This window comes from Colletotrichum graminicola (genome assembly GCF_000149035.1).
Source record: "Colletotrichum graminicola M1.001 genomic scaffold supercont1.5, whole genome shotgun sequence".
NCBI lineage: Eukaryota > Fungi > Ascomycota > Sordariomycetes > Glomerellales > Glomerellaceae > Colletotrichum > Colletotrichum graminicola.
Window position 1 is genome coordinate 452,990 of NW_007361009.1, and position 20,217 is coordinate 473,206.

A 20,217-nucleotide genomic window follows, 5' to 3' on the forward strand; every position below is an offset into this window, starting at 1 on the left:
TGTCGTTCGAATATCGGCCAATTCGGTAGTGTCGTCGCCGCCCAAAACCAAACGCCAGCCAGTCAGTCGTTGGCGTCCTGGGGTATACGCAACCACCAAGACAAACGACATAGGAATTACGAGTTGGAGCTGACTAAATCGTCAGATTATAGTACGTCCGTCAAAGCTGCCGATTCGACGGTGGCCGAGGGGGCGCGCACGTATAGGTCGTGATGGCAGGGAGGCCGTCTTGCCTTGAACGCCCGCTCTGCTCGCCGTAGGATGACTAGCGAGATCCTACGAGGAACGGGAGCGGTATGTGCGTCTACGCAGGCAGTAGCTCCACGAGAGAAAGAAAGAGAGAGAGAGAGAGAGAGAGAGAGAGAGAGGAGCGGGAAAGCGTCCGTGGCGGGCGGGCGTGCCTTTGGCCTAACCTCTCATCTCCTCCGTCCCAGCTGCACCGCCAAGCGAGATGCAAGTCGCGCTGACGCCCCTTAAAATTAGGTCCCGCAATAAGCCCTACCGTAGGTCTGTCGCGCTAGCCGCGCGCGGAGGATTAGGGGCTGGAGCGGGCTCGCGTTTTTCCTGGTGAAAAGCAAAGCTGGAGCTACATGTTACCGCTGCTATCGAATGTGGAATTGGGAGGGAAGCCGCTGGTTAATATCTAGTGCAGATGGTTGTGGCCGACGGCGCCTGTCAAGTGGTGTCTGGCACGTATTTGCCTTGATATTCCCTTTACCTGCCAAATTTGTGTCTTACGTCGAAGTAGAGGACTGGGTGCTACCCATTATGCGCGTATGCTCAACTAGCAGAGGCGCGTCTCAGTCGACTTGCCGTCATCACAGTCGCAAGTTGTAATAGTCAGATTGTCCGATCCCGGTTGAGCGGTCGGGGAAGCCGTGGTATGAGAACAGCGACAGATGACATCAGAAACCATACACGATTGCGGCATTCTGGGCCCAGGTACTGTAGATGGGCATCGGGGTTGTTTGAATGATGAACGATATTCAAAGGATAAGCGCTTTGTTGCTGGTGGCTATTTTCGTATGAGGACCACATAAGCGGGACGTCTCGGAGTCTGTTTTCGAACGGGAGCAGTACTGTTCGTCTTTTAAAAGGTGGTATAGGTCAAATATTCGGTGTCCGTTTGGGCCACAATAAGACGTAGCAACTTGTTGCGGTAGACGGACCCTCGAACGGCATCCGTCGTTACCTGTTGCGTGTTCCGCCGCCTGTGACCCGTCTAGACCCGGCCGCCGAGTGATTGGAGCCATGTCATGGTAGGATTCGTTGAAGGTCTATTAGCTTGGCAGACAATGAACAGACTTTCCTTTGTCACCGCTGTAACAAGGGTGGTCAGCCATTCAAGTTCTTCGGCCTCGATCAGTACGTTAGTGGTGATAACAACGGGGATGGGTCAACGCCCCGCCCCTGGACATTGCTAGTCACGGTCCCATCCTCCTCCGGGCATCGGTGCCGTCATCGATTCATAGCGATGGAAGGGCTTGTCGTAGCCGAAATCAAACGATAGTAAAGGTGTCCACAGAATGGGGATAGTCGATCAACAGCGGTAAAGGTGAGTATGGCAGTGACGGAGCAGTCGTTGGGGGGGGGAGGGGGACACGAGAACTGTACTGGGACTTGTTAAACTATTAAGCTTTGCCAGGGCCAGTCTTAAACCATGAGCGCCGGGGTCTCAGACAAGACAGACGTGGGCGATGGACAAACAGGGCTTTTTCCTGCGGGGAACCGGTAGGGATTCGGTGGTTGATTCACCCAAGCAAGTATTAATCCTTCTCGCCGGGCACGCGGCAGGAATGCTCTGTCATGTGTGTGTGTGTGTGTGTGTGTGTGTGTGTGTGTGGACGGCAATCTTGAGACAAAGTCGGTGAGAGAGTACCGTCCGTCCAAGCTTTTGGCTTTCAGCAGCAGTTCTGCCCACGTGCATGGAAAGCAATGTGCGGTTTGAGATAGATTGTGGATGCAGCTGTAAAGCACAGTGGCCGAGGCTGTGGCGATAGGGAGCAACGGAGAGTTGATTCATCGGCGTACATGCAAGACAACAACTTCACAGAAGCTGTGGGAGACGCGTCGGTTGCGCATAACTGGTCTCTGATCCGACGACGCGCTTGTCCAGGCGGCGTCAGCGGACCAGTTGCTGACTGGAGGCATCCTACATTGGAGGAGGGTGTTTGGCGGAAACGGCAGACATGGAGGTGTCCCGTAGATCACTCCCCCCGTACCGGGACCATGTTTCGGTAAACGACGGCTCAGATGGACAGCATGGACCGGCGCGATGGAGATCTGTTTCCGAGCAAGTGTCGGTAAAGATGCAGTCTACCTAGGTACTTTGTAAATTGCGAGAGAAGGAGGATGGGTGGGCTTTGAGTTGGAGCATGAGACGACAGGGTCGACGAGTTGAGTTCGCGGAGGCGATGGACGGCAGAGACGGCTGATGGTGAAAACAGGGCGAGGAGGGAAGTGCGGACGAGGCGGCCGCAAAGAGGTTTGTTGACTTGCGTCGCGGAGGTCTCGAGAGCGACCAGCAAACGGCTAGGACGGCTAGTATGGTGTCCGGATAAGGCTGGGTAACAGGCATCTTTGTGAGGTTACTTTTTTGTTTTCTTTCCCATGTGCAGGGGGGACTGGGCAAGCTGCTGATGTTCCCAAGGATGCCGGAGACTTGGCTGCGAAGTTAGTCACTGCCTAAACATTTTCTGCCCTGGCAGCAGCTGAGGGGGGGGGTGGCTACACAGAGTTGTCACCCACCCTCAGGTGGCACGGGGTGAGCTGTCCGGCAATAACCCAATGTGTCGGCCACGAGTACATGCGTCTTGTCAGCAATTGCCGTCCCTGGTAGCGGAGGAGGCACCTAGGAATTAGGGGGATAGAGCAGCGTAGGAGAGGATACCCTTACCGGGGCATTACCAGGAATTATCAGAAACGCATGTCGGAAGGCTGGTACCCTTCAAATGACACGTTCGGCCGGACGGAATGTGGCTGCAAAACAATGCGACGGCCGATGCGCCAACTACCTACCTAGGTGCGGTTGGAGAAGGGACAATAGGTACGAGTGCGAGTGTCATGGATGAAGAGACAGAACCGTCGGACAACAAGACTCGCAAATGTGATGAAGATGCTGCAAGAAGACGGACGGATTGATTGCTTGCATGTATGTGTAAGGAACATCATCATCGTCATCATCGTCATCATCATCATCATCATCATGTTTCGCCCTGTAGCTGACTCTTTCCCTAATCCCTCCTCAAGGCAAGTTGCTCCCACGAGGAAACACTTGCTTTTTTTCCTTTCCGAGCCAGGCTTGGCCGGATACCTACCTACTCGACGCACCCTTTTTGCAAGCTTCACTTCTGTCATTCCGTCATCGGCAGTGAAGCATGTTTGAGTCCGTCTGCATCGCTCAACTAAACGCTCCAACACAGATCACAGCACTCACTGCTAACATTTGGCCTACAGTTTCCTCCTTTTCTTTTCAGCTCTCCTCCCCCGTCATCGTCATTCGCATCATTCGTATCGACTACGTCCGTCGTAATCTATCCCCTCCACCCGTCCGTCGCCAAACGAAATCACGCTTCGTCACCTCCCTCTCTTGGCGTACCTGAACACCTCATACCACCAAGTCGTCAGCCAGGCCAGTCCCGTCAATAGGCTCCAACTCTGTTCAGGGGCCCGCCATCTGTCAGATGTGTCGTTGTGCTGGCAAACTTGAACCCAGCCATTGTTTTTGCTTCATCGACAGCAAGCTTACCCCCGCCGCCAAATCCTTCTCCATCCCAGACGTGGGCAATCTCGGCACCTTGGGGTCTTTGGAGTCAGTGGCCATCTCTCCCTCGTGCTTCACTTCTCTTCCCGACAACTCAGACGAGTCACGGACGGCATCGAAGGGAATATTAGTCTTTCCCATCCGTCCAAAAGGTCCGCCGCCGCTGTCTTCTCTCAGAGCATCCGACCCGGTGGCTATGCACTCTTATCTTGATTTAGGTTGTACATCGCAGCCTTTTGCCGGGATGACAGCTGGAGCCATGTTGCGCGTATGCCAAGAAATCCAAAGGTCGAAAAAAAAAGAAGAAGAAAAAAAGAATCCCCATTGACCTGCATTTGCTTCGCATCTATGGGGCTTGAGTGCGGTGCCAAACCCCGGCCGCGCAAGGTCTATCCAGTTCGCTCGGCCATGATTGATATCGACAAACTGTACGGAGTACCGTAGTGGATGGATCTGCTGGGTTCCTTTGGTCAAGGACCCCTTGAACGCCCTTGTTTCGTCATTCGTCTGGACGCCTCTGCTGGCCCCACCTCTCTCTTTCTCTCATACTCACTTTCAGGCTGTCATGGTCTCTCACGGGGCTCACCTGGTTAAAGGGAGGGGTGGGCAGATAGGTATGGCCCTCTATAAAAGAGGCTTCCTGAGGCAATCGGCCCCCCCTCCGTCTTCCTCCGGACCCCATACCATCGATGCAGAAACTCCCATACCGTTTCCCACCCCACAGCGCGCACTGGCGGCACTGAGACAAGCTCTCGAAACTGGCACCACCGGTTTGTCCTACCGGACCCCTGTCCTGTCTTGTCCAGCCCTGTATTGTTGTGTCTAGACCTCTCCTCCACCAAGCTAAGATAGTTAGTTAGTCTGGCTCTGCCTGCGACTCGCTCTGCAACTTGGAGCCTTCCTCGACCGACTGCACCGCTGTCTGTTGGTACGCAGCCCGTGGCACGCAGGCCCGCTCGACTCGGCTTCCTCGCGTCTTCCCCAAGTCTTCTCAATCAAATCTAGCGTCGCTTTTCACCTCTGTCTGTCTCCACGTCCCTTGGCCCGCCCCGGCACATCCTGGCCTGTGCATCTTACCTTACTCGGCGCCCTGCCCTGCCCTGCCCTGCCCTGTCCTGTCCTGTTCTGTCCGTCCTGTCCCGCCTGCTACCGCTGCCGTTGCCGCATCTGTCCATCGTACGCTACTGGCCCATCCACCCTCCGCCTTTGTGTTCTTGTCATGTCTATGCCTGCCTAAAGATACTTACAGTAGGTACAGCTAGTATACGCGAGAGAGGGTCTTGGCCTCTGTCGGACGGGGTCTCCCTTCGACAAGGCGGCCGGACGTAGTGTACGCTACAGAGCCTACATATATAGGGCACTAGGTGCCTGGACACCACGCCCTTGACCCTTCCGCCTTCTTACAACAAGGTCTCCGCTCTGCAGCACCCATCCACCAACACACCACCCTTGAGACAGTGCTAGCCGTCTACCTACCGGTAGTTTATATCGCCCTGTCACCGCTACGGCGCTAGACCAGGTGTGGACTGGGAACGCCGCAGCATCATTTTACCGGCACTGCACCTCGACCTTGGACCTTCACCAGTCTGCGCACCCCCCTCCCCTCCTACGCTTGCTCTCCCGCCGCCCTCTCCCTTCTTCTGAATCTGGACTGGACCTAGACCCTCATCAGGACACGCCTATCCGCTTCCCATTTCCAAAACTACCCTTCCCCCCCCCCCCCCTTCTATTATTCCTCACATCCCCGAGTGCCGGCCAACCTACCCAGAGCACATTCGCGATCATGGATTTCTCTCACCAGTACTTTGCGCAAACCCAGCCCTACCAGTTCATGGGCATCCCGCCGCTCACGCCATCCCATTCCAATTCGGCGGGCTCGGACGATTTCAACACGACATCTCCACCGGTAAGTCATCGAATTCCTTTCCCGTCCTGCCCTCCCGAATACCCACCGCCCGCTTGGCGCTTAGCCTACTGCGACCTGCACTTACACAATCATGACATGAGCAGGACGTCTACGCCGAATATCCCAACGACCAACACTTCAGCGCCTTTGATAACTATTCTGCTGCCCAGTTCAACCCACAGCAGACTTCTTTCCCCGGCCCTCCTGGCCCCCCCACCCCTCCGAACCATGGGCTGCCCGTCCAACAGCCCGTCCAGCCGACACAGCACAACGGAATGAGTGCTCCTTCGATGCAACAGATCAAGGCCCAGCCCGACGTCATCCTCCACAAGCAGGAACCTCTCGACGATCATTCCCGTCGGGGCCAGTCGAACTCGGACGATGAAGACCTGACGCCCGCCCAGTCGAGGAGGAAGGCCCAAAACCGCGCTGCGTATGTTGCACCCCCCGTTTACCACTGCTTCCACATGCACCGACGAGACACTTTCCCTTCTTCTTCTTCTTCTTCTTCTGTATTGGTTGACCCGCGATTCTTGTCCAACATTCGCGTCTTTTGATAATGGACACTGGTACTGACACTAGTGCGCCATAGGCAACGCGCATTCCGAGAACGCAAGGAGAGGCACGTCAAAGACCTGGAGGCGAAGCTTGCGAACCTCGAGGCGGAAGCACAGCAAAAGTCGACGGAAAACGAGCGGCTCAAGCGTGAAATGCAAAAGATCAGCACCGAGAACGAAATCCTCCGCGCCACCTCCTCCTTGAACGGCCATCACAGCAGCTCCTCCCCCGAGCCCCGGACAACGGGTCCCATGCACTACAACCCCAAAGACTTCTACTCCGACCTCCTCGCTCCGCACAACAACAAGACGCCCAGCCATCGGGTCGCCATTTCGTCAGATGGGGAGCGCTTGCTCGCCGCCGGCGCTACGTGGGACTTCATCATCAGCCACCCGCTGTTCAAGAGGGGGTTGGTGGATGTGGGCGACGTGAGCGAGCGGCTGAAGAACCAAGCTCGATGCGACGGTCAGGGCCCGGTCTTCTCCGAGCGCTCCATCATCGAGGCCATCCAGAGCAGCGTCGCCAGCGGAAGCGACGAGCTGCTCTAGCCCGCGGTTCTCGGCGGGTGGGGCTCGATGTGGGTGCTTTGTAAGCGATGTGCAGCACTGGAATGAAATGAGACCTGCAAACGACCAGGTTCGGCGTTTTGGGTAAACGGAGTCAAACGGAGGGGGAAACGCCTGATACAACAACGCCTGATAACGACGACATCGGGCTGGCATATTCTTCAACTCTTCCCTTCTTTTTTCTTTTCTTTTTTTTTCCTTTCAAATTTTTTTATCTTGCATCCTTGCCATTTCTGTATTATGCTATTTGATGGGCAATACTGGGAGCTCAAAGGTACCTGCGATGTGACAAAAAAAGCTTACTAGACGAAATGGCGTCTTTTGTACGGGGAAACACAACCAACAGCCTCAACGGCGGCAACACGAGCCAAACAACAAAGAAGTTGTCTGCCCGTAGGCCGGAGTAAACAGAGCATGACGATTATTGGGGGAGGGCAGGGGGGGGCAAGGGAGAAGGGAACACTCGGTCTGGGCCGGGGAGCAGAGAAGCCATCCCCTTGATACGCTCGGGAGTGTCTGTGGTAAGCAAACTGCATGGGATGCTTCTGGGAAATTGTTTTGGTCTGCTCTTTTCTCCACACCTATCTTTTCTATACGCGTTCGTTCAGGGGAAAAGGTTCTTGGGGGGTTTGTTGGTTGGAAAGTTTCTGTCCGGCCTGTAGGCCTACAGGCATAGGGGGATCCATTTGGAACGTGTCATTTGAGTACGGTTCCCTCATCGAAGTTGTTGGAAATACAATGTGTCGATGTCCAAACATATGAACTCGTGCCCCGTCCAATCTTTCTTCGCGCGATGGGGAAGGAGGCAGGATGGTTAGCAAGGCAAGTTTTCTGGCTGCTAGTGTCATTTCCCGTTCCACGGTTCCAGATAACACCAGCGGTGAAGGAGATCGTGGAGAAAGGAACCGGGAAGCCACCCTTCATCAACTGCCTTGCCTGTCTGGGACCTTGGAAGCGGGTGGAAATCACCAGTAGGCTTCCGTCCATGGAGGCGGCAGGCGACGGCGGCGGCGGCGGCGGCGCGGGTTTCGCTGACCGGGTGACCTGCGACCGACCAGCCAGCCAGCCAGCCAGCCAACTAACCAACTAACCACCGCCCGCCGGGGAGAAAGGAAGAAACAAAGGGGTGGCGAGCGAGGTTCGCGGTGCGGTCGTACGTTTACATGGCCCGACTGTGCCACTATTATTATGTACCTGAGCGACCTTAGGAGGAACCGTCCTGGATCACATACCTCGATGCGTGTACATGACCCGGGGGGAGTAATATATACCTGTACACCACCTATTGATAGGGTTGCTGGCTTGTTTGGTTTGGTTTCCCCCTCGGCCCCACCGGGAAAGTCAACTATCGCTCTCTCTCTCTCGTCCCAACATTTCCAATTTTGCCTTTTTTCTTTTCCTTTTTTTCTTGTTTTGTTTTCCCGCGTCTTCTTATTCTTCTTCTTCTCTTGGTACTACGCAAACCACTACGTATTTCTCGCCTCCTTGCGATCCCTCCATCTTTTCGATCCATGGCCACGTTGGGGAAAGTGAGAGAAAAGGGGGCGGGGGAGGGAAGCATCGTTCTCGGCCGCCTTTTAAGCTCTCTCCTGTCTTCTCGCTCTCGAACATGGCGGGGAGGGGGCGGCTGAGTTTCCGACCTGCTCGGTTCCCCGAATCTTTTTCTTTCTTGTTTTCTTCACTTTCTCCGGAGCCTCTCCCCGCCCTGCGAGCCACGACCAGGTCGGTCGGCAGGTGGGGCGCACCAGGCCCGAACAGCAACCCGGCGCCGAGGGGCAGCGCTCAAGGAGAGGGGGGGAGGGTGGCAGGCGCTTCAACGGTTGAATGGGGCGCGAGAGAAAGAGGGTTGGAACAGTGGGCGGGTGGTATCTCATGTATATCTATTGTTTTATTCTGCGCGTCGGATAGCGACAAGAAAAGAGAAATAACCTCGCCGCCGCCGTGAGCCCGGCAAGGGGGACTGTAATACAGGCAGGGCCGTTCCTCCTGAATATCATTGTGTGTTCCTCACGCCACCAGCCCAGCCATCGCCCCCTTTCCTTCGTCGCGTCCGGCGCATACGCCCAAACTCCTGGAATATGCCGCTTTGCCACAACAGAAAAAGAGGAAGAGATAGTGGAAGAAGCACAAATACTAACAAGACCAATAGCAGAAAATTGGCATCAGGAGCAGTAGCAGCAATAAACAACTTGAAGCGGAAAGAAATAAACACCATACGTAGGATTCCCGTCACATCATTATTCTCCGACTCCACTTCGTCACCCCCCCGAACCTCCGCCCACAGTCATTCCGAATCATCATTTGTTCCTGTCGTGTGCTTGGTCATACTCATTCTCCTCCATAGCCCGTGGCCTCGTTCATGTTTGTTACGGAGAGTCGTCGTCGGTGACAAGCCGGGCGACGCGCTGAGGCGAAATTCTGCTTGACAGCGCCCGACCTTGGCCGGAGACTTTACCTCTCCCTCGTTTCGGCAGCTGGTTACGATCGCAGGACGAAATTAGCTCTCCGTATATGCTGGAGATTTGATTTGACCTCCTCGTCTCGGCCGCTGTCGTGGGTCCAGCTACTATACGCACCCCGGTTGAAAAACAACATAGCTTAGCTTAGCCCGGCGGCAGCAAGGTTGGTTCCCCTTCCGCCTTCACTGGGACTTCTTGCCGTCGACCTGGGCACTGCCCTCGCCGTCCCGACCCTCAACCCACGGGTGCTTGATTGTCAAACACCAGATGTCAAGATAATCACAGATGGTGACAATGACATCCACGACGAAGCTGCCGTAAACGCCAATGGCCATGCCGAGCATCAGGAACATGAAAGCGACCTGGTAGACGTCGTCGCCCAGCGCGCTGGGCCAGCCAAATCCAAAGTACTCCTGCAGCTTGGGTCCCAGCGCATCGGCGACCCCAAACGCAAGCGGCAGGCCCAGGACGTTCCAGTATGGGAAGTCGAGCTTCACCAGGTGCGCCGTGATCATCTGTCCGACAGAGTACGCGTTCACGACGCCGGCGAAAAAGACGAACGGCACGAGATGCGAGTGCAAGATGGTGGGGTGCAGCAACAGGTACGACGCGATGAGCGTCCACATGCCGAAGAAGGGCAGCAGGCCAAGCAGCGCGCCGCGAGAACGGTCGCCGCGCGCACGGCGAGCCTTGATGACGTTGCGCGCAGACTCGACGGTGTTGAAGACGAGCACGAGCGCGCCCTGGGCCATGTACCATTGCGTGAAGGAAAGCTCGTACACGGCTTCGGGGATGCCCAGCTTGTCGGAGACGCCGAAAGTGCGGAGGAGCGACTGCTGCCAGAAGGAAGCGCCGCCCAAGTAGCCCGTCAGGGCGTAGACGCCGACGAGGATGAGGACGCCCTCCACAGGCCCGTTGACAATGCCCAGGGTGAGCGTCTTGGTGTGGTACTCGTCCCACGTCTGGACGTAAAAGGTGAGGAGGGCTGGTGAGAACGGCCTGTTAGCTTTGCTGAGTGATTGGGGAGGGCGCAAGTAGAGACTTACAAGAAAAGAGGATGCCGACGGTCATCCAGCCCTGTCCCATGTTCTGCGAAGCGGCAAAGATGAGGGCTTCGAGCGAGGTGTTTAGCGCATCGACGCCGTGGTCGAAGAGCTCGCCAAGAGGTCCGGACTGGTGGGTTCGTCGGCTGTCGTCGCGGAAAGTCCACGTTAGCTTCACGTCTCTCCTCCAACGGGCTCCGACTCAAACAGCAAGCTCAGGGGAAAGGAGGGGGGGACCTACGCCTGCGACCCGTCAACGGCGTCAAAAGTCTGGTACAGGAACAGGCCGATCGCCCACGAGTAGTAGACCCAGCTGGGGCAGTCCTGGTCAAGCGTCGGGTTGTACCAAAGCAGCGTCAAGATGTTTGCGACGACGAACATGAAGCCGGTCAGGGTGATGAGGTTCGGCGCCATGCTCATGGGGAAGATCTTGATGACGACGTTGGTGTAGAAGGGCTTGAGGATGTACTTTGACGTCAGTGAATGGTCGACGCCAGAGTACTTGTACTCCTTAAGCGCCGGAAGGCGATCCTGGCGCACGTAAACCATCGCGGGCGAGAGCGTGCGGTTGTTCTTCCTTACGCGCGTCGTGTGGTGTTGTGTTGATGTTGTAGCTGAACAAGTCGAGTTTGCTAAGCGAACGGTGGTTTGTATCGTGCCGGGGTTTTTTTTCTTCTTCTTGTTTTCTTTTCTCTTCTCGGCTGTTTGGCGGATCGGAAGCTCTGATCTGAGCGGGGCTCCGGGGAAGCTAGCGAACGCCGTAGAACCAGTCGATGGGTCCAAGATGTTCACGTAACCGTCGCTCTTCAGGAGCGGTGACGATGACCTCAAACCGGGGGGGTGTCGAGGCAGCCAAAGATTCGGGTGGGGATAGTGGATAAGGTAGACCGGTTGGAGTATTGCGAAGAGGGAAAGATTCAGAGAAGGACAGAGGGTAGTATATGTGCGGGAATGGTCAAGTCCTACCACAGAGACACTTCAAATGGTCCGAGACAAGCGACAGAAAAACTTGAGGAACAGCTCCGAGCAACAGAAGAGAGAACTTGACATGTGGTATCAAGCTACCCAGGGTCGCGTGGTGGTAGTGGCCGGCCGACGCTCTGCTCGCGACCCGGCTCAAGCTAAATTTTTCTTGGACAGCTCGCAGGCCCGCGCACACGCAGCGGGCCCGTCAACCCACAACGTCATTTTCTCTCTCTCTATCTCTCTCTCTCTCTCTCTCTCTCCTTTCTCCCCGTCTCCCCGAGCTCGCTAGTCCCCTTTGGGCATCGGTCCTCCACCTTGAGCTTTATGATCCGTCCCCACTTGTCAAGCCCATTCCAGCCCTAGAACAACCAAACAGCCACTGCCAACGCCAACCCCCCCCCCAACTGACACGCCCCGTTAGTAGTAGGCTTGACACACCCGCGTGACATCTTCATGACAGCTTCATGACAGGGGTTGGGTTGCACACCACGCATTTGGTTACCATTGTTGAAATCTGACCTTTTGAGTTTGCTTTTCTTCCAGACATGGTAAAGGGCTTGAGACCAACGATATTCACGGTTGATTACATTAACAGCATCGTGTTACATCACAGTACAATCCCGCGGGAGCCACCTTGTAAATATCTCTTCGTGTCTTCATTCTAGATATACGAGCCACCAGTCTTCTGTAACGCGCGAGCATGCGCGCCCAGAAATGCTAACACCCCCCCTTTTTACTACTATGGCTGCGGAGGCAACGGCGGCGTTGACTGCTCGATGGAGTCGGCTGTAATAAAAGCGTACTCGTCTCTCCTTGACTGCCGTGCGTACATCTTTGCTTGCTTGGAACATCCGACCATTTACATTGATCCCACAAACTCCGAACAACTGTCTTCTTTTTTAAGCAACAGATGCCACAACAAGCGACGCCACACCTTCCTCCTCGCTGCGAACCGTGATCTTCGTCGTTACACCAGACTTGGACGAGTAAGCCATCCGCACGTTGGCGACCACTCTGCCACCACCAACAGTCTTGCCGAGCAGCTTGAGGGTATGTGTCGTTTGGTTGACTGGCACATCCGTACCCTCCAGAGGCTGCAGCGACAAGACCTTGGCCAGTTGCTCCGTTGCCTCTGTACTTCTGTTAGCCCCAATCACGTTTCGTCCATGCAAAGAAAAAGACTCACCTGCTATGCTCTTCATGCTGCTGAGCTGCAAAGTCTCCTCGGCCTCCTCGCCAGCTGCACCCACCTGCTCCCAGATGTGATTGAAATTGCTCGCAAACGTGGGAATAACATAATCGCTGCCCGTGAGGTCAAACTCGGCCACCTCATACTCGTCGTCGTAGCCAGTGTCCTCGGGCTCGTTTGTCGTGGGGTCGATCTCCTTGCTGGTGAACTTGAGAATGTTGGAGATGCTGCTGACTGGCATGGAACCCTCTCCGTTGACCTTCTTGAAGGCCACATACAGCTTGCCCGGCTCGTTTGTGGCGAGCTTCTCGGCCTGGATGATGAAAACCTCCTCGAGCTCCTCCTCTTCCGACGGCGTCGCCACGACGGACACGTTCTCGAGGACGGTCGCATCCAGCGTGTTCTTGACCTCGTACTGGAACACGATGTGCTCCTTGAAGATGTGCTTGACGACAGTGACGACGTACTCCATCTCCGACTCGGTAAGCTCGACGACAGGTGACGATTTCAGGACACTGCCAAACTCCTTCATCTCGGGGATCTGCATCAGCTCCTGGGCATAACGCTGAGTAACGGCGGTTGCTGATGCAGCAGCCTCCGCGCCACTCGCCGCAGCCTTTGTGGGGCCGGCCTTGGGTGGCTTGAGAGACGGGGCAGTCGCCGTGAGCTTCTTCGTCCGGTCTTCAGCATCTGCCTGCTCGCGAGTAACGACAGGGATCTGAGAGATGTCGAAGGGGCTGTCGAACGCGGACTTGTCCTCTGAGGTGACGTACATGACGAGCTGGTGCTCGAAGTACGGCAGGGAGAACATGCTGTCTGTAAAGGGGTCAGTATTGGTTGGTTTTCTCGCAGGGTTTCGGTCACGGGCATACCGTTCTTGACAAACTTCTCTGCAATCTCATCCTCCTGGTGCATGAGTCTGAGGTTGAGTGCGGCACGATCTCTGACTTCGTCATCGACATCGTCCAAGCATCTGGTAAGGAGAACCTCGACACTGCGCTTGACATCAGGATCCTTCTGACCGACACCGAACTTGGCGAGGGCGGTGACGGCAGCGGCACGCACGATGGCGTTCTCCAGAACCACTCTGTTGTAGATGTAGCGAATGTACTTAGTAGGCTGGGAAGTCTTGGGGCCCTCGAGGCCGAGCAAGTGCAGGATTCTAACTGCGAGCTTGGTGAACTCGCAGTCCTCGATGAACTCGCACAGGTGAGCTAGGGCGTCCTCCTTGGACTCCGGAACGAACTTGATCAGGTCGAACATGCTCTCAACCACGGCGCGCTTGAACTCATAACCGCCCTCGTCGCGGAGGATACCGCTGAGGAAAGCAAGCATCCCAGCTTGCTTGCTAGGGAACTTCAAGCACAGGGTCCGGATAGCCTCGACGATGGTAATCTTGAACTCGTCCGTGATCTCAGACATGAAACCAGAGATTTGCTTCATCAGGCGGTCGACACTAGCCTCGTTACCAGTCTTGAGCAGCGTGGTGATGGCAAAGGTGGCGATCGATCTGTTGCTGTTGGAGATCAGGAGCTCAATGTCGGGGTTGCAGACGTTGACGGCGTTGGGCTTGAAAGAGGCGAAGTTGTGGAGAATTCGGAGGGCGGCGAACTTGGTGACGGCACGAGGGGAGGTGAGGAAGAGCTGGAGGACGTGGACAGCCTGGGAAACCTCGGCGTCGGTGACATCCCGCATGTCACAGATGGCCTTGGCAGCCTCGAAGTTGACCATCTCGCTCTTGTGGCGCAACCAGCCATCCAGCAGCTGCATCATGGGCTTTCTGAGCGACGGGTCCTCCTCGGCGAGCTGAGCGGCCAGACGGACGAGCATGACGATCGCAGCAGAGCTCTTGACCGCGCCGGCGGCACCGAACTGCTGGACCATCTTGACGAGCGCCATACGATCGTGCATGCGCATCGAGTATAGCAGACCAATGGCGTGGTACTGAGGCATGGTCGAGTTGTTGGCAGGCAATTGGCCGCTCGAGGAGGAGAAGCCCAAGGAGAAGCCGCTCGAAGACTTGGTCGAAGCGGCAGCTTCCTGTGTCTCGCTCTGCCAGCGGCGGACGACATCCTTGGCGATCGGGAGGAGGTGGTACGAAGAAACAAGGGCCGCGGAAGAAACGGAGGGGTTCTTGTCGACAATGGCGGTCTTCATCACTCGCTCAATGGACTGGACTGTGGTGGCCTAGAGGTTGAGTTAGCAAGGCGCCCCCTTCCCTCCCTTGTAGCTCAAGACAGCTTTCAGCGTACATCGATAATGCGGCACAGGGCCCTGATGGCATTGGGCCGGAAGATGGCATCGGTGCTGCCGCCAGTATCCTTCATGATGGTGCTAGTAACCATGATAATGTCCTCGGCCGAGTGGGCCAGCTCCTTGATGACAAGGTGGACCATCTGTCGCAAGCTGGCATCTTTGTTCTGGAACAGCTTCGAGATGCCGAAGAAGAGAGTCGTCGCTTCGTTGGTAGGGAACTTCTCGCCCGTGTAGAGCAGAAGGGCGATCTTTGTAAGGAGGATTCGACATCTTCGCGGCTGGATGGGGGAGCTGTTGAATAGTCGAGCTGTTGATCCTGGGATTAGCCAGCTTGCTCGCCGCACGAATCTCGAAGGGGTAGGCGATGGAGCGGTATGGGCAAGTGTAATATAATTCTCTCGGAAACTCACCTTCTTGAAATACCTGGGTCCTGTCCACCTTCACCAGGCCCAAATCGGCATCTTCATCTTTCTTGCCGTAGCTCATGTTGGGCAACGGTGTTTGGCGGACTGCTTGAGGTCGGTCGGCGTCGGTGGATTGTGAAGATGGCTCCGTGTCCTTGGGGATAACGCCAGTCAGGTCCCACACCCCTTGAACATGGTGGGGCCAGTCACGTGAATCACTTTTGACCAAGTCCCGACCTCACCTCTGTGAACATGCATATGTGGCTCTACCATTCAATCGCCCAGCGCGTTTATAATCTTGTCTTAATCTCTTAGAAAAATGTTTTGCCAGAGTGGCATGATCCTCTTGATATAGTGTATCTGTCTGTTTTTTGCTTCTTCTTCTTCTTTTTTTGTGTTTCAACGCTTACAATAGAGGCCAGCTAGACGACAACTTGACGATAAGCCATAAATCGACCGTGTCTCTTCAGCCAAATTTCTGTTGCTCTACTATTGCTCTTCATTCTCTGTGCATTCAGCAAGGTTTGGTCGCCCAAATCGAAATTTAACGGGTATTGTCTGCTTTTGGAGTTCGAGCCTGACGCCGACGTAAACGTTCTGCCTGCTCACAAACATGCTCACTTGTGAGTTCTCATCGAGCCTGAAGATATATAAACTTTTGGGTGACTATCTGCGAATAATAAACTGGAAAAGACTGACGGGCCAGCTTTAATGCCCCGCCTTGTTGTCGTAATCTAGGAAACTCACTAACAATTTCCTTCTTCAAGTCCCCTCTAACCTGTGCTCTGGCAACTGCTGCTGCTTGCTCGATATCCACCCCGTTCTCAAGACCATCCTCTCAGGTGATGCACACGAGGGCCAAACCAGGTCCTCATCCAAGCAGCGACACCAACGAACCCAAGGCCACTGCAAACTCGGCCCAATCCATGCTTCCATCCTTTTCTTTCAATGTCTAAAAACCGACTTGCGTCCTTCCACGGACTCGTCAACTTTGCTTGTCTCGGGATCCTCCCATTGGTAAAACTGTGGACTGTGGTACTTTCCCTCGATATGGTTCAATACAGAAGACACACCCAAGGCAACTAAAGGCTCAGCCGCCTCCTTGTTCGTCATGTTGTTGGCCTGTCGAATCGAGATGGGAGTGTGCTCAACCTTCTCCAGCTTGGCCTTGGGCCGTCGGTCTCCGATGACACCGACCTGGCGCTTGAAGTTATTGAACTCGGCATCCTTGACCACAGACTCGAAAGACTTTCCAAGTTCGCCTGTGCCCGCGTAGAAAAGCTGATTGATTCTCTCAACACGTCGTCGGAGCTCGTCCTCCGCGATCGTCCACGTACCTTTCGTCAGGCGAGAGCGATCCGTCTTGGGGTAATCTGCCAACCAGCTTTCGCCAAAGGTTACATGAAGGTTAGGCTCTGGCTGACGATATCCGTGCTTGCAGTCATTGGCGTTGGTGTCAGCGGCGGGGCCAAGATTGATGTATTGGAGAATCTTCTTCATGTCCACGTCGGATAACTTTCCGGGTTCGACGGACCCCTGGTATGAATAGTCCGTGTCAGGAGTCGAGGTACAGAGAAGCGAATGAAGTCCAGACTTGAGCTGATCAGGCGTGTCCGAGCCGGCAAGTCTCAACGCACTAAGCGATATGTTGTTTTGCACGGCGTTGGCAGGAGGGTGAATGTCATCGTTCACTGACCCGTCGTAGGACATATCAGCCTTGGACCCGCAATTGAGCATCTTCATGTTGGAATCGAAGGTCGATGTTCGATACTGGCGTTGGCCTGGAGGGCCAGCGGTCAGTGGGCGAGGGGCGCCTGGGCCAGTCGCGAGAGTGGACTTGTAGGTAGAATGCGGTATGCTTCTCTGTACATTGTGAGCAGGGAAGAGACACGGAGGTGGGGACGGCGTTGCGTCGTTGGCTCTCCAGGATATGTCAAGGTCTCGAATCGGTCTCTGATCGACCTGTAGCTTGAGGACGGCATTCGGGTCGGTCTTGGCAGAATGGAAGAGACCCGGGGAAATGGAATCATTTTTTACCATATCGGGCGTATCGAAAAACTGTGTTCCATAGGATGGAGTTGCCGTGTGATTAACGTTGCCGGTGGACGAGACTGGAGTGGCACCCGGCCGAGCACGAAGGAGCGTCTTCTGCGCCCTCTTCTGGTTCGGGTTGGGGTAGGAGGCTAGGTTCTGGAGACCCTTGACAGTGAAATTCTTGAGAGGGTTCTCGCCAGTGCTCTCTTCATCTTCGTCGTCGCTCGACTCTATATCAACACGTTTGCCCACGGCAGGGGTGGACATGACACCATCAACCGGGGATACCTGGCTGCTGTTCATGGTGTATGATGGAATGCGAGAGGAGGGGAGGCTTGAAACATCCGAATCGTTCGGGGAATCGCGGCTGTTGTCGGTGACGGGGCTGATGGCCCGGTCGTAGTTCTGCTGAAGAGGCGAATATTTGGGGATCTGATGGGGGAGTGGGCTTGTGGATTTGGGGGTGAGGCTCTGAGACTTCAGAGGCAAGCCAGCAAGAACCGACTTGGGAAAAAGGGAGAGCTCCGAGGCGGCAGCGCCGACGGGAGGCCACTTGAGGGCGCGGCCACGACGAACGGGAGGCTGGAGCGGCTGAGAGTTGCTTGGATTGTAGATGGTACCAGCCGTTGTATAGGTTTGCTTGGGGGCATCTTGCTGGAAGGTGCTGACAGATTGTCGGGTGTAGGTGGCTGTTCCCGTCGACGAGGAACAAGAAGATAGATGGTCCATGTTGATAATCAGAGGCGTCCACAATATCTGAAAGCCCCCAACAAAATCGTGTATCCTTTGATACGGATACGTGCTTGACCAAGCATGAAATTTCCTGTCGATCCAGACAGGGATATGGTCCAGATGAAGAGCATCCAAAGGAGTGATGTGCTGCTTCTGTTCGTTGTGGTGGATGAAGAAAACAACTGATGTTGAGCCGGTGGAAGGTGACGCCCAGAAAAAAGAAATTGGATGTAACGACTTCAGGTCATGTCGGTCGGAAGTCGAGAAGGTGATGGATATGGGACAAGAGCAAGCCGATTACTGACAGAAACCGCAAGTCGAGGATGGAGATTATGATGGTTCAGATATTGGAGTTTGTAAGGAGGAGATGGGGTTGAAGAGCCAAGAGAAAGGGGCCGATGATGTGGAAAGTAGGATTTCGTGTGAGATGGGCAAGACCACAGGCTGAAGGCCGGATGGAAGGGACGCCCGTTGGCGGCCTCTGGACAGGAAGGCACGATCTACAGGTGAAGTGAAGCCGCAGCAGGCGGCTATGTGGCCTCGTCAGGAAACCGACTGTAGGCTCCTTCCTGGTGCCTCGCCCAAAAGTGTGTGGGTGGCTTGCAAGAATGCACGAAGGGGGTAAGAGCGAGACGGTGTGTTTTCCTATCGCCCTATCTCGCTTTCTCTGGTGTGTAAATAGTTTGATAAGTTCTACCGGTAGAGTAATAAAACAGACAAGAATCACACTGGTCGCCTTATCGCCATCAAGGTATATAAGATCGAATGACGCCAAAGCAAACTTCCAAAACAACACACTTGCCAGCCGGAACAGGCCGATGAAAGCAAAACCCACATTTTAGCATCAACAAGAAACCCGAAGAAGGCTTTTTTGAGATTTTGCAACAGCACTTGTAGCGCCCCACGTGGACGTCCTTCGAGAATCCCCCAGATCTCGCCAACATCAAAGGCCTCGGTGCCTTTTTTTTTTCCCAAGCTCGGAGAGGACCGGCTACGAGAGTTGAAGTGCTCACAAAGAATACCGACACAGCTCTTCGTGATTTATGTCGACACTATGGGGTGTAATTCTCGAGGCTACCACAGTATATAAAACGAAGCAAATGTTGCTTTGCATCTGCCGTCAAAGGCCGAGCTTCTGAAGGGGAGGTTCCTGTGCGATACTAATATCAAAAGATGTCGGATGCTAGTGAGGTGGTTCTGAATACAGGTATCGGAACCCCGAGCTTGAGGCGCCAGTGCGAGTGCAACGAAGCTATGCATGGATATCTACGTCCTCCACCTTCCGTCCACGACCCATCTCTCATAGCCAAGATACCTCGGAAGACAGCCGTCTTCTCTACTACTGTCTGCTTTCAGCCGACTCGCATCTTGTATTCGGTCGGTCTGTCAGTACCGGATCATTGCCGCAAGCACATACACACGTCCTTCAACTTTCCCGACAACCCGTCAAGAGGATTCGATGGCCTCCACAGCCAAACATTGCCTATGGCCAGGCCAACACCGTACATGGCACACCCTCAGAACCTTGAGGACAGACGCTTCGTTGACCGAATGGTACTTGCAACGCCACAACGACCGTCCGATCAAATGGTCCCAGACTCACTCGATCCCCCAACGGCGGCGAGAGCGGGGTGCACCATCCTTGAGCACCCTGTGCCTTTGTTCCTTTCCTAGTCCAATGAGAGAACCTTTCTACCTAGTGTTTAGGACAGGCATATTTGAATACCGGGTGGCAAAAAGCGCCAGCCGACGGTCTCAGATGTACGTCACACCCAGCGACAAACGAACAACAAATCTGACTGCTTGGCTGTACCTAACAAAAGCCAAACTCTAGAATGCATTTGTTTGGTCCCCTCTCACGCCCGAAGCTTGTGTTCATCTCTCTTCCCACAGGGGGTATAATTATAGCGCGGCCAAGAAACAAAGCTTGGTCATCTTAAGGTTTTTCGTCTGGTGTGAGGCGTCATCGTCCCAAGGGGTTTTAGGCCAAGACCCTGATATCTGGCCGGCCCGCGGCCTTGTTTGATGCAAATTAAGCCTATCCGAGTGAGCCGCCAATTCCATCGTCTGTCATAGCCTTCGAGATGTGACAGAGGATCGCCCTGTTCTTGGGCCACGAGGACAGTGCATGCCTACAGCCATTCTACACCCATGGCCGTTCGAACCACAGACACCCAGTTAGAGACGGACATAACGATGCCGTTCAGCCCCTCCCTTAACGTCTCCGCCACAAGGGAGCGGCGAGAGTACGGTACTGTTGCGAGGACACAGATTAGCTAACCCGGCCAATCGCAACCGACTGGACGACGAGGATCCGGCTTGTTGCCCCCCTCCTGCACGC

The 20,217-nt window shown here is 55.0% G+C and overlaps 4 protein-coding genes across 4 annotated transcripts; 1 reads left to right on the forward strand and 3 right to left on the reverse strand.

Annotated features, from left to right (window-relative positions):
- Positions 1 to 5,546: 5,546 nt before the first annotated feature.
- On the forward strand, positions 5,547 to 6,775 carry GLRG_02502 (bZIP transcription factor; the record flags this gene model as incomplete). Its single annotated transcript, XM_008092511.1, has 3 exons — positions 5,547 to 5,669; positions 5,774 to 6,102; positions 6,262 to 6,775. The coding sequence occupies 3 exons, from the start codon at positions 5,547 to 5,549 to the stop codon at positions 6,773 to 6,775; spliced, it is 966 nt and encodes a 321-aa protein (XP_008090702.1).
- Positions 6,776 to 9,434: 2,659 nt separating this feature from the next.
- GLRG_02503 (CDP-alcohol phosphatidyltransferase) lies at positions 9,435 to 10,844 on the reverse strand (the record flags this gene model as incomplete). Its single annotated transcript, XM_008092512.1, has 3 exons — positions 9,435 to 10,237; positions 10,299 to 10,441; positions 10,537 to 10,844. 3 exons carry the CDS (start codon positions 10,842 to 10,844, stop codon positions 9,435 to 9,437), a joined length of 1,254 nt encoding a protein of 417 aa, XP_008090703.1.
- A 1,316-nt stretch (positions 10,845 to 12,160) lies between these two features.
- Positions 12,161 to 15,192, reverse strand: GLRG_02504 (uncharacterized protein; the record flags this gene model as incomplete). The annotated part of the gene is made up of 5 exons (XM_008092513.1): positions 12,161 to 12,393; positions 12,448 to 13,266; positions 13,323 to 14,637; positions 14,703 to 15,013; positions 15,117 to 15,192. 5 exons carry the CDS (start codon positions 15,190 to 15,192, stop codon positions 12,161 to 12,163), a joined length of 2,754 nt encoding a protein of 917 aa, XP_008090704.1.
- An 863-nt stretch (positions 15,193 to 16,055) lies between these two features.
- Positions 16,056 to 17,873, reverse strand: GLRG_02505 (uncharacterized protein; the record flags this gene model as incomplete). The annotated part of the gene is made up of 1 exon (XM_008092514.1): positions 16,056 to 17,873. One exon carries the CDS (start codon positions 17,871 to 17,873, stop codon positions 16,056 to 16,058), a length of 1,818 nt encoding a protein of 605 aa, XP_008090705.1.
- Positions 17,874 to 20,217: the final 2,344 nt, after the last annotated feature.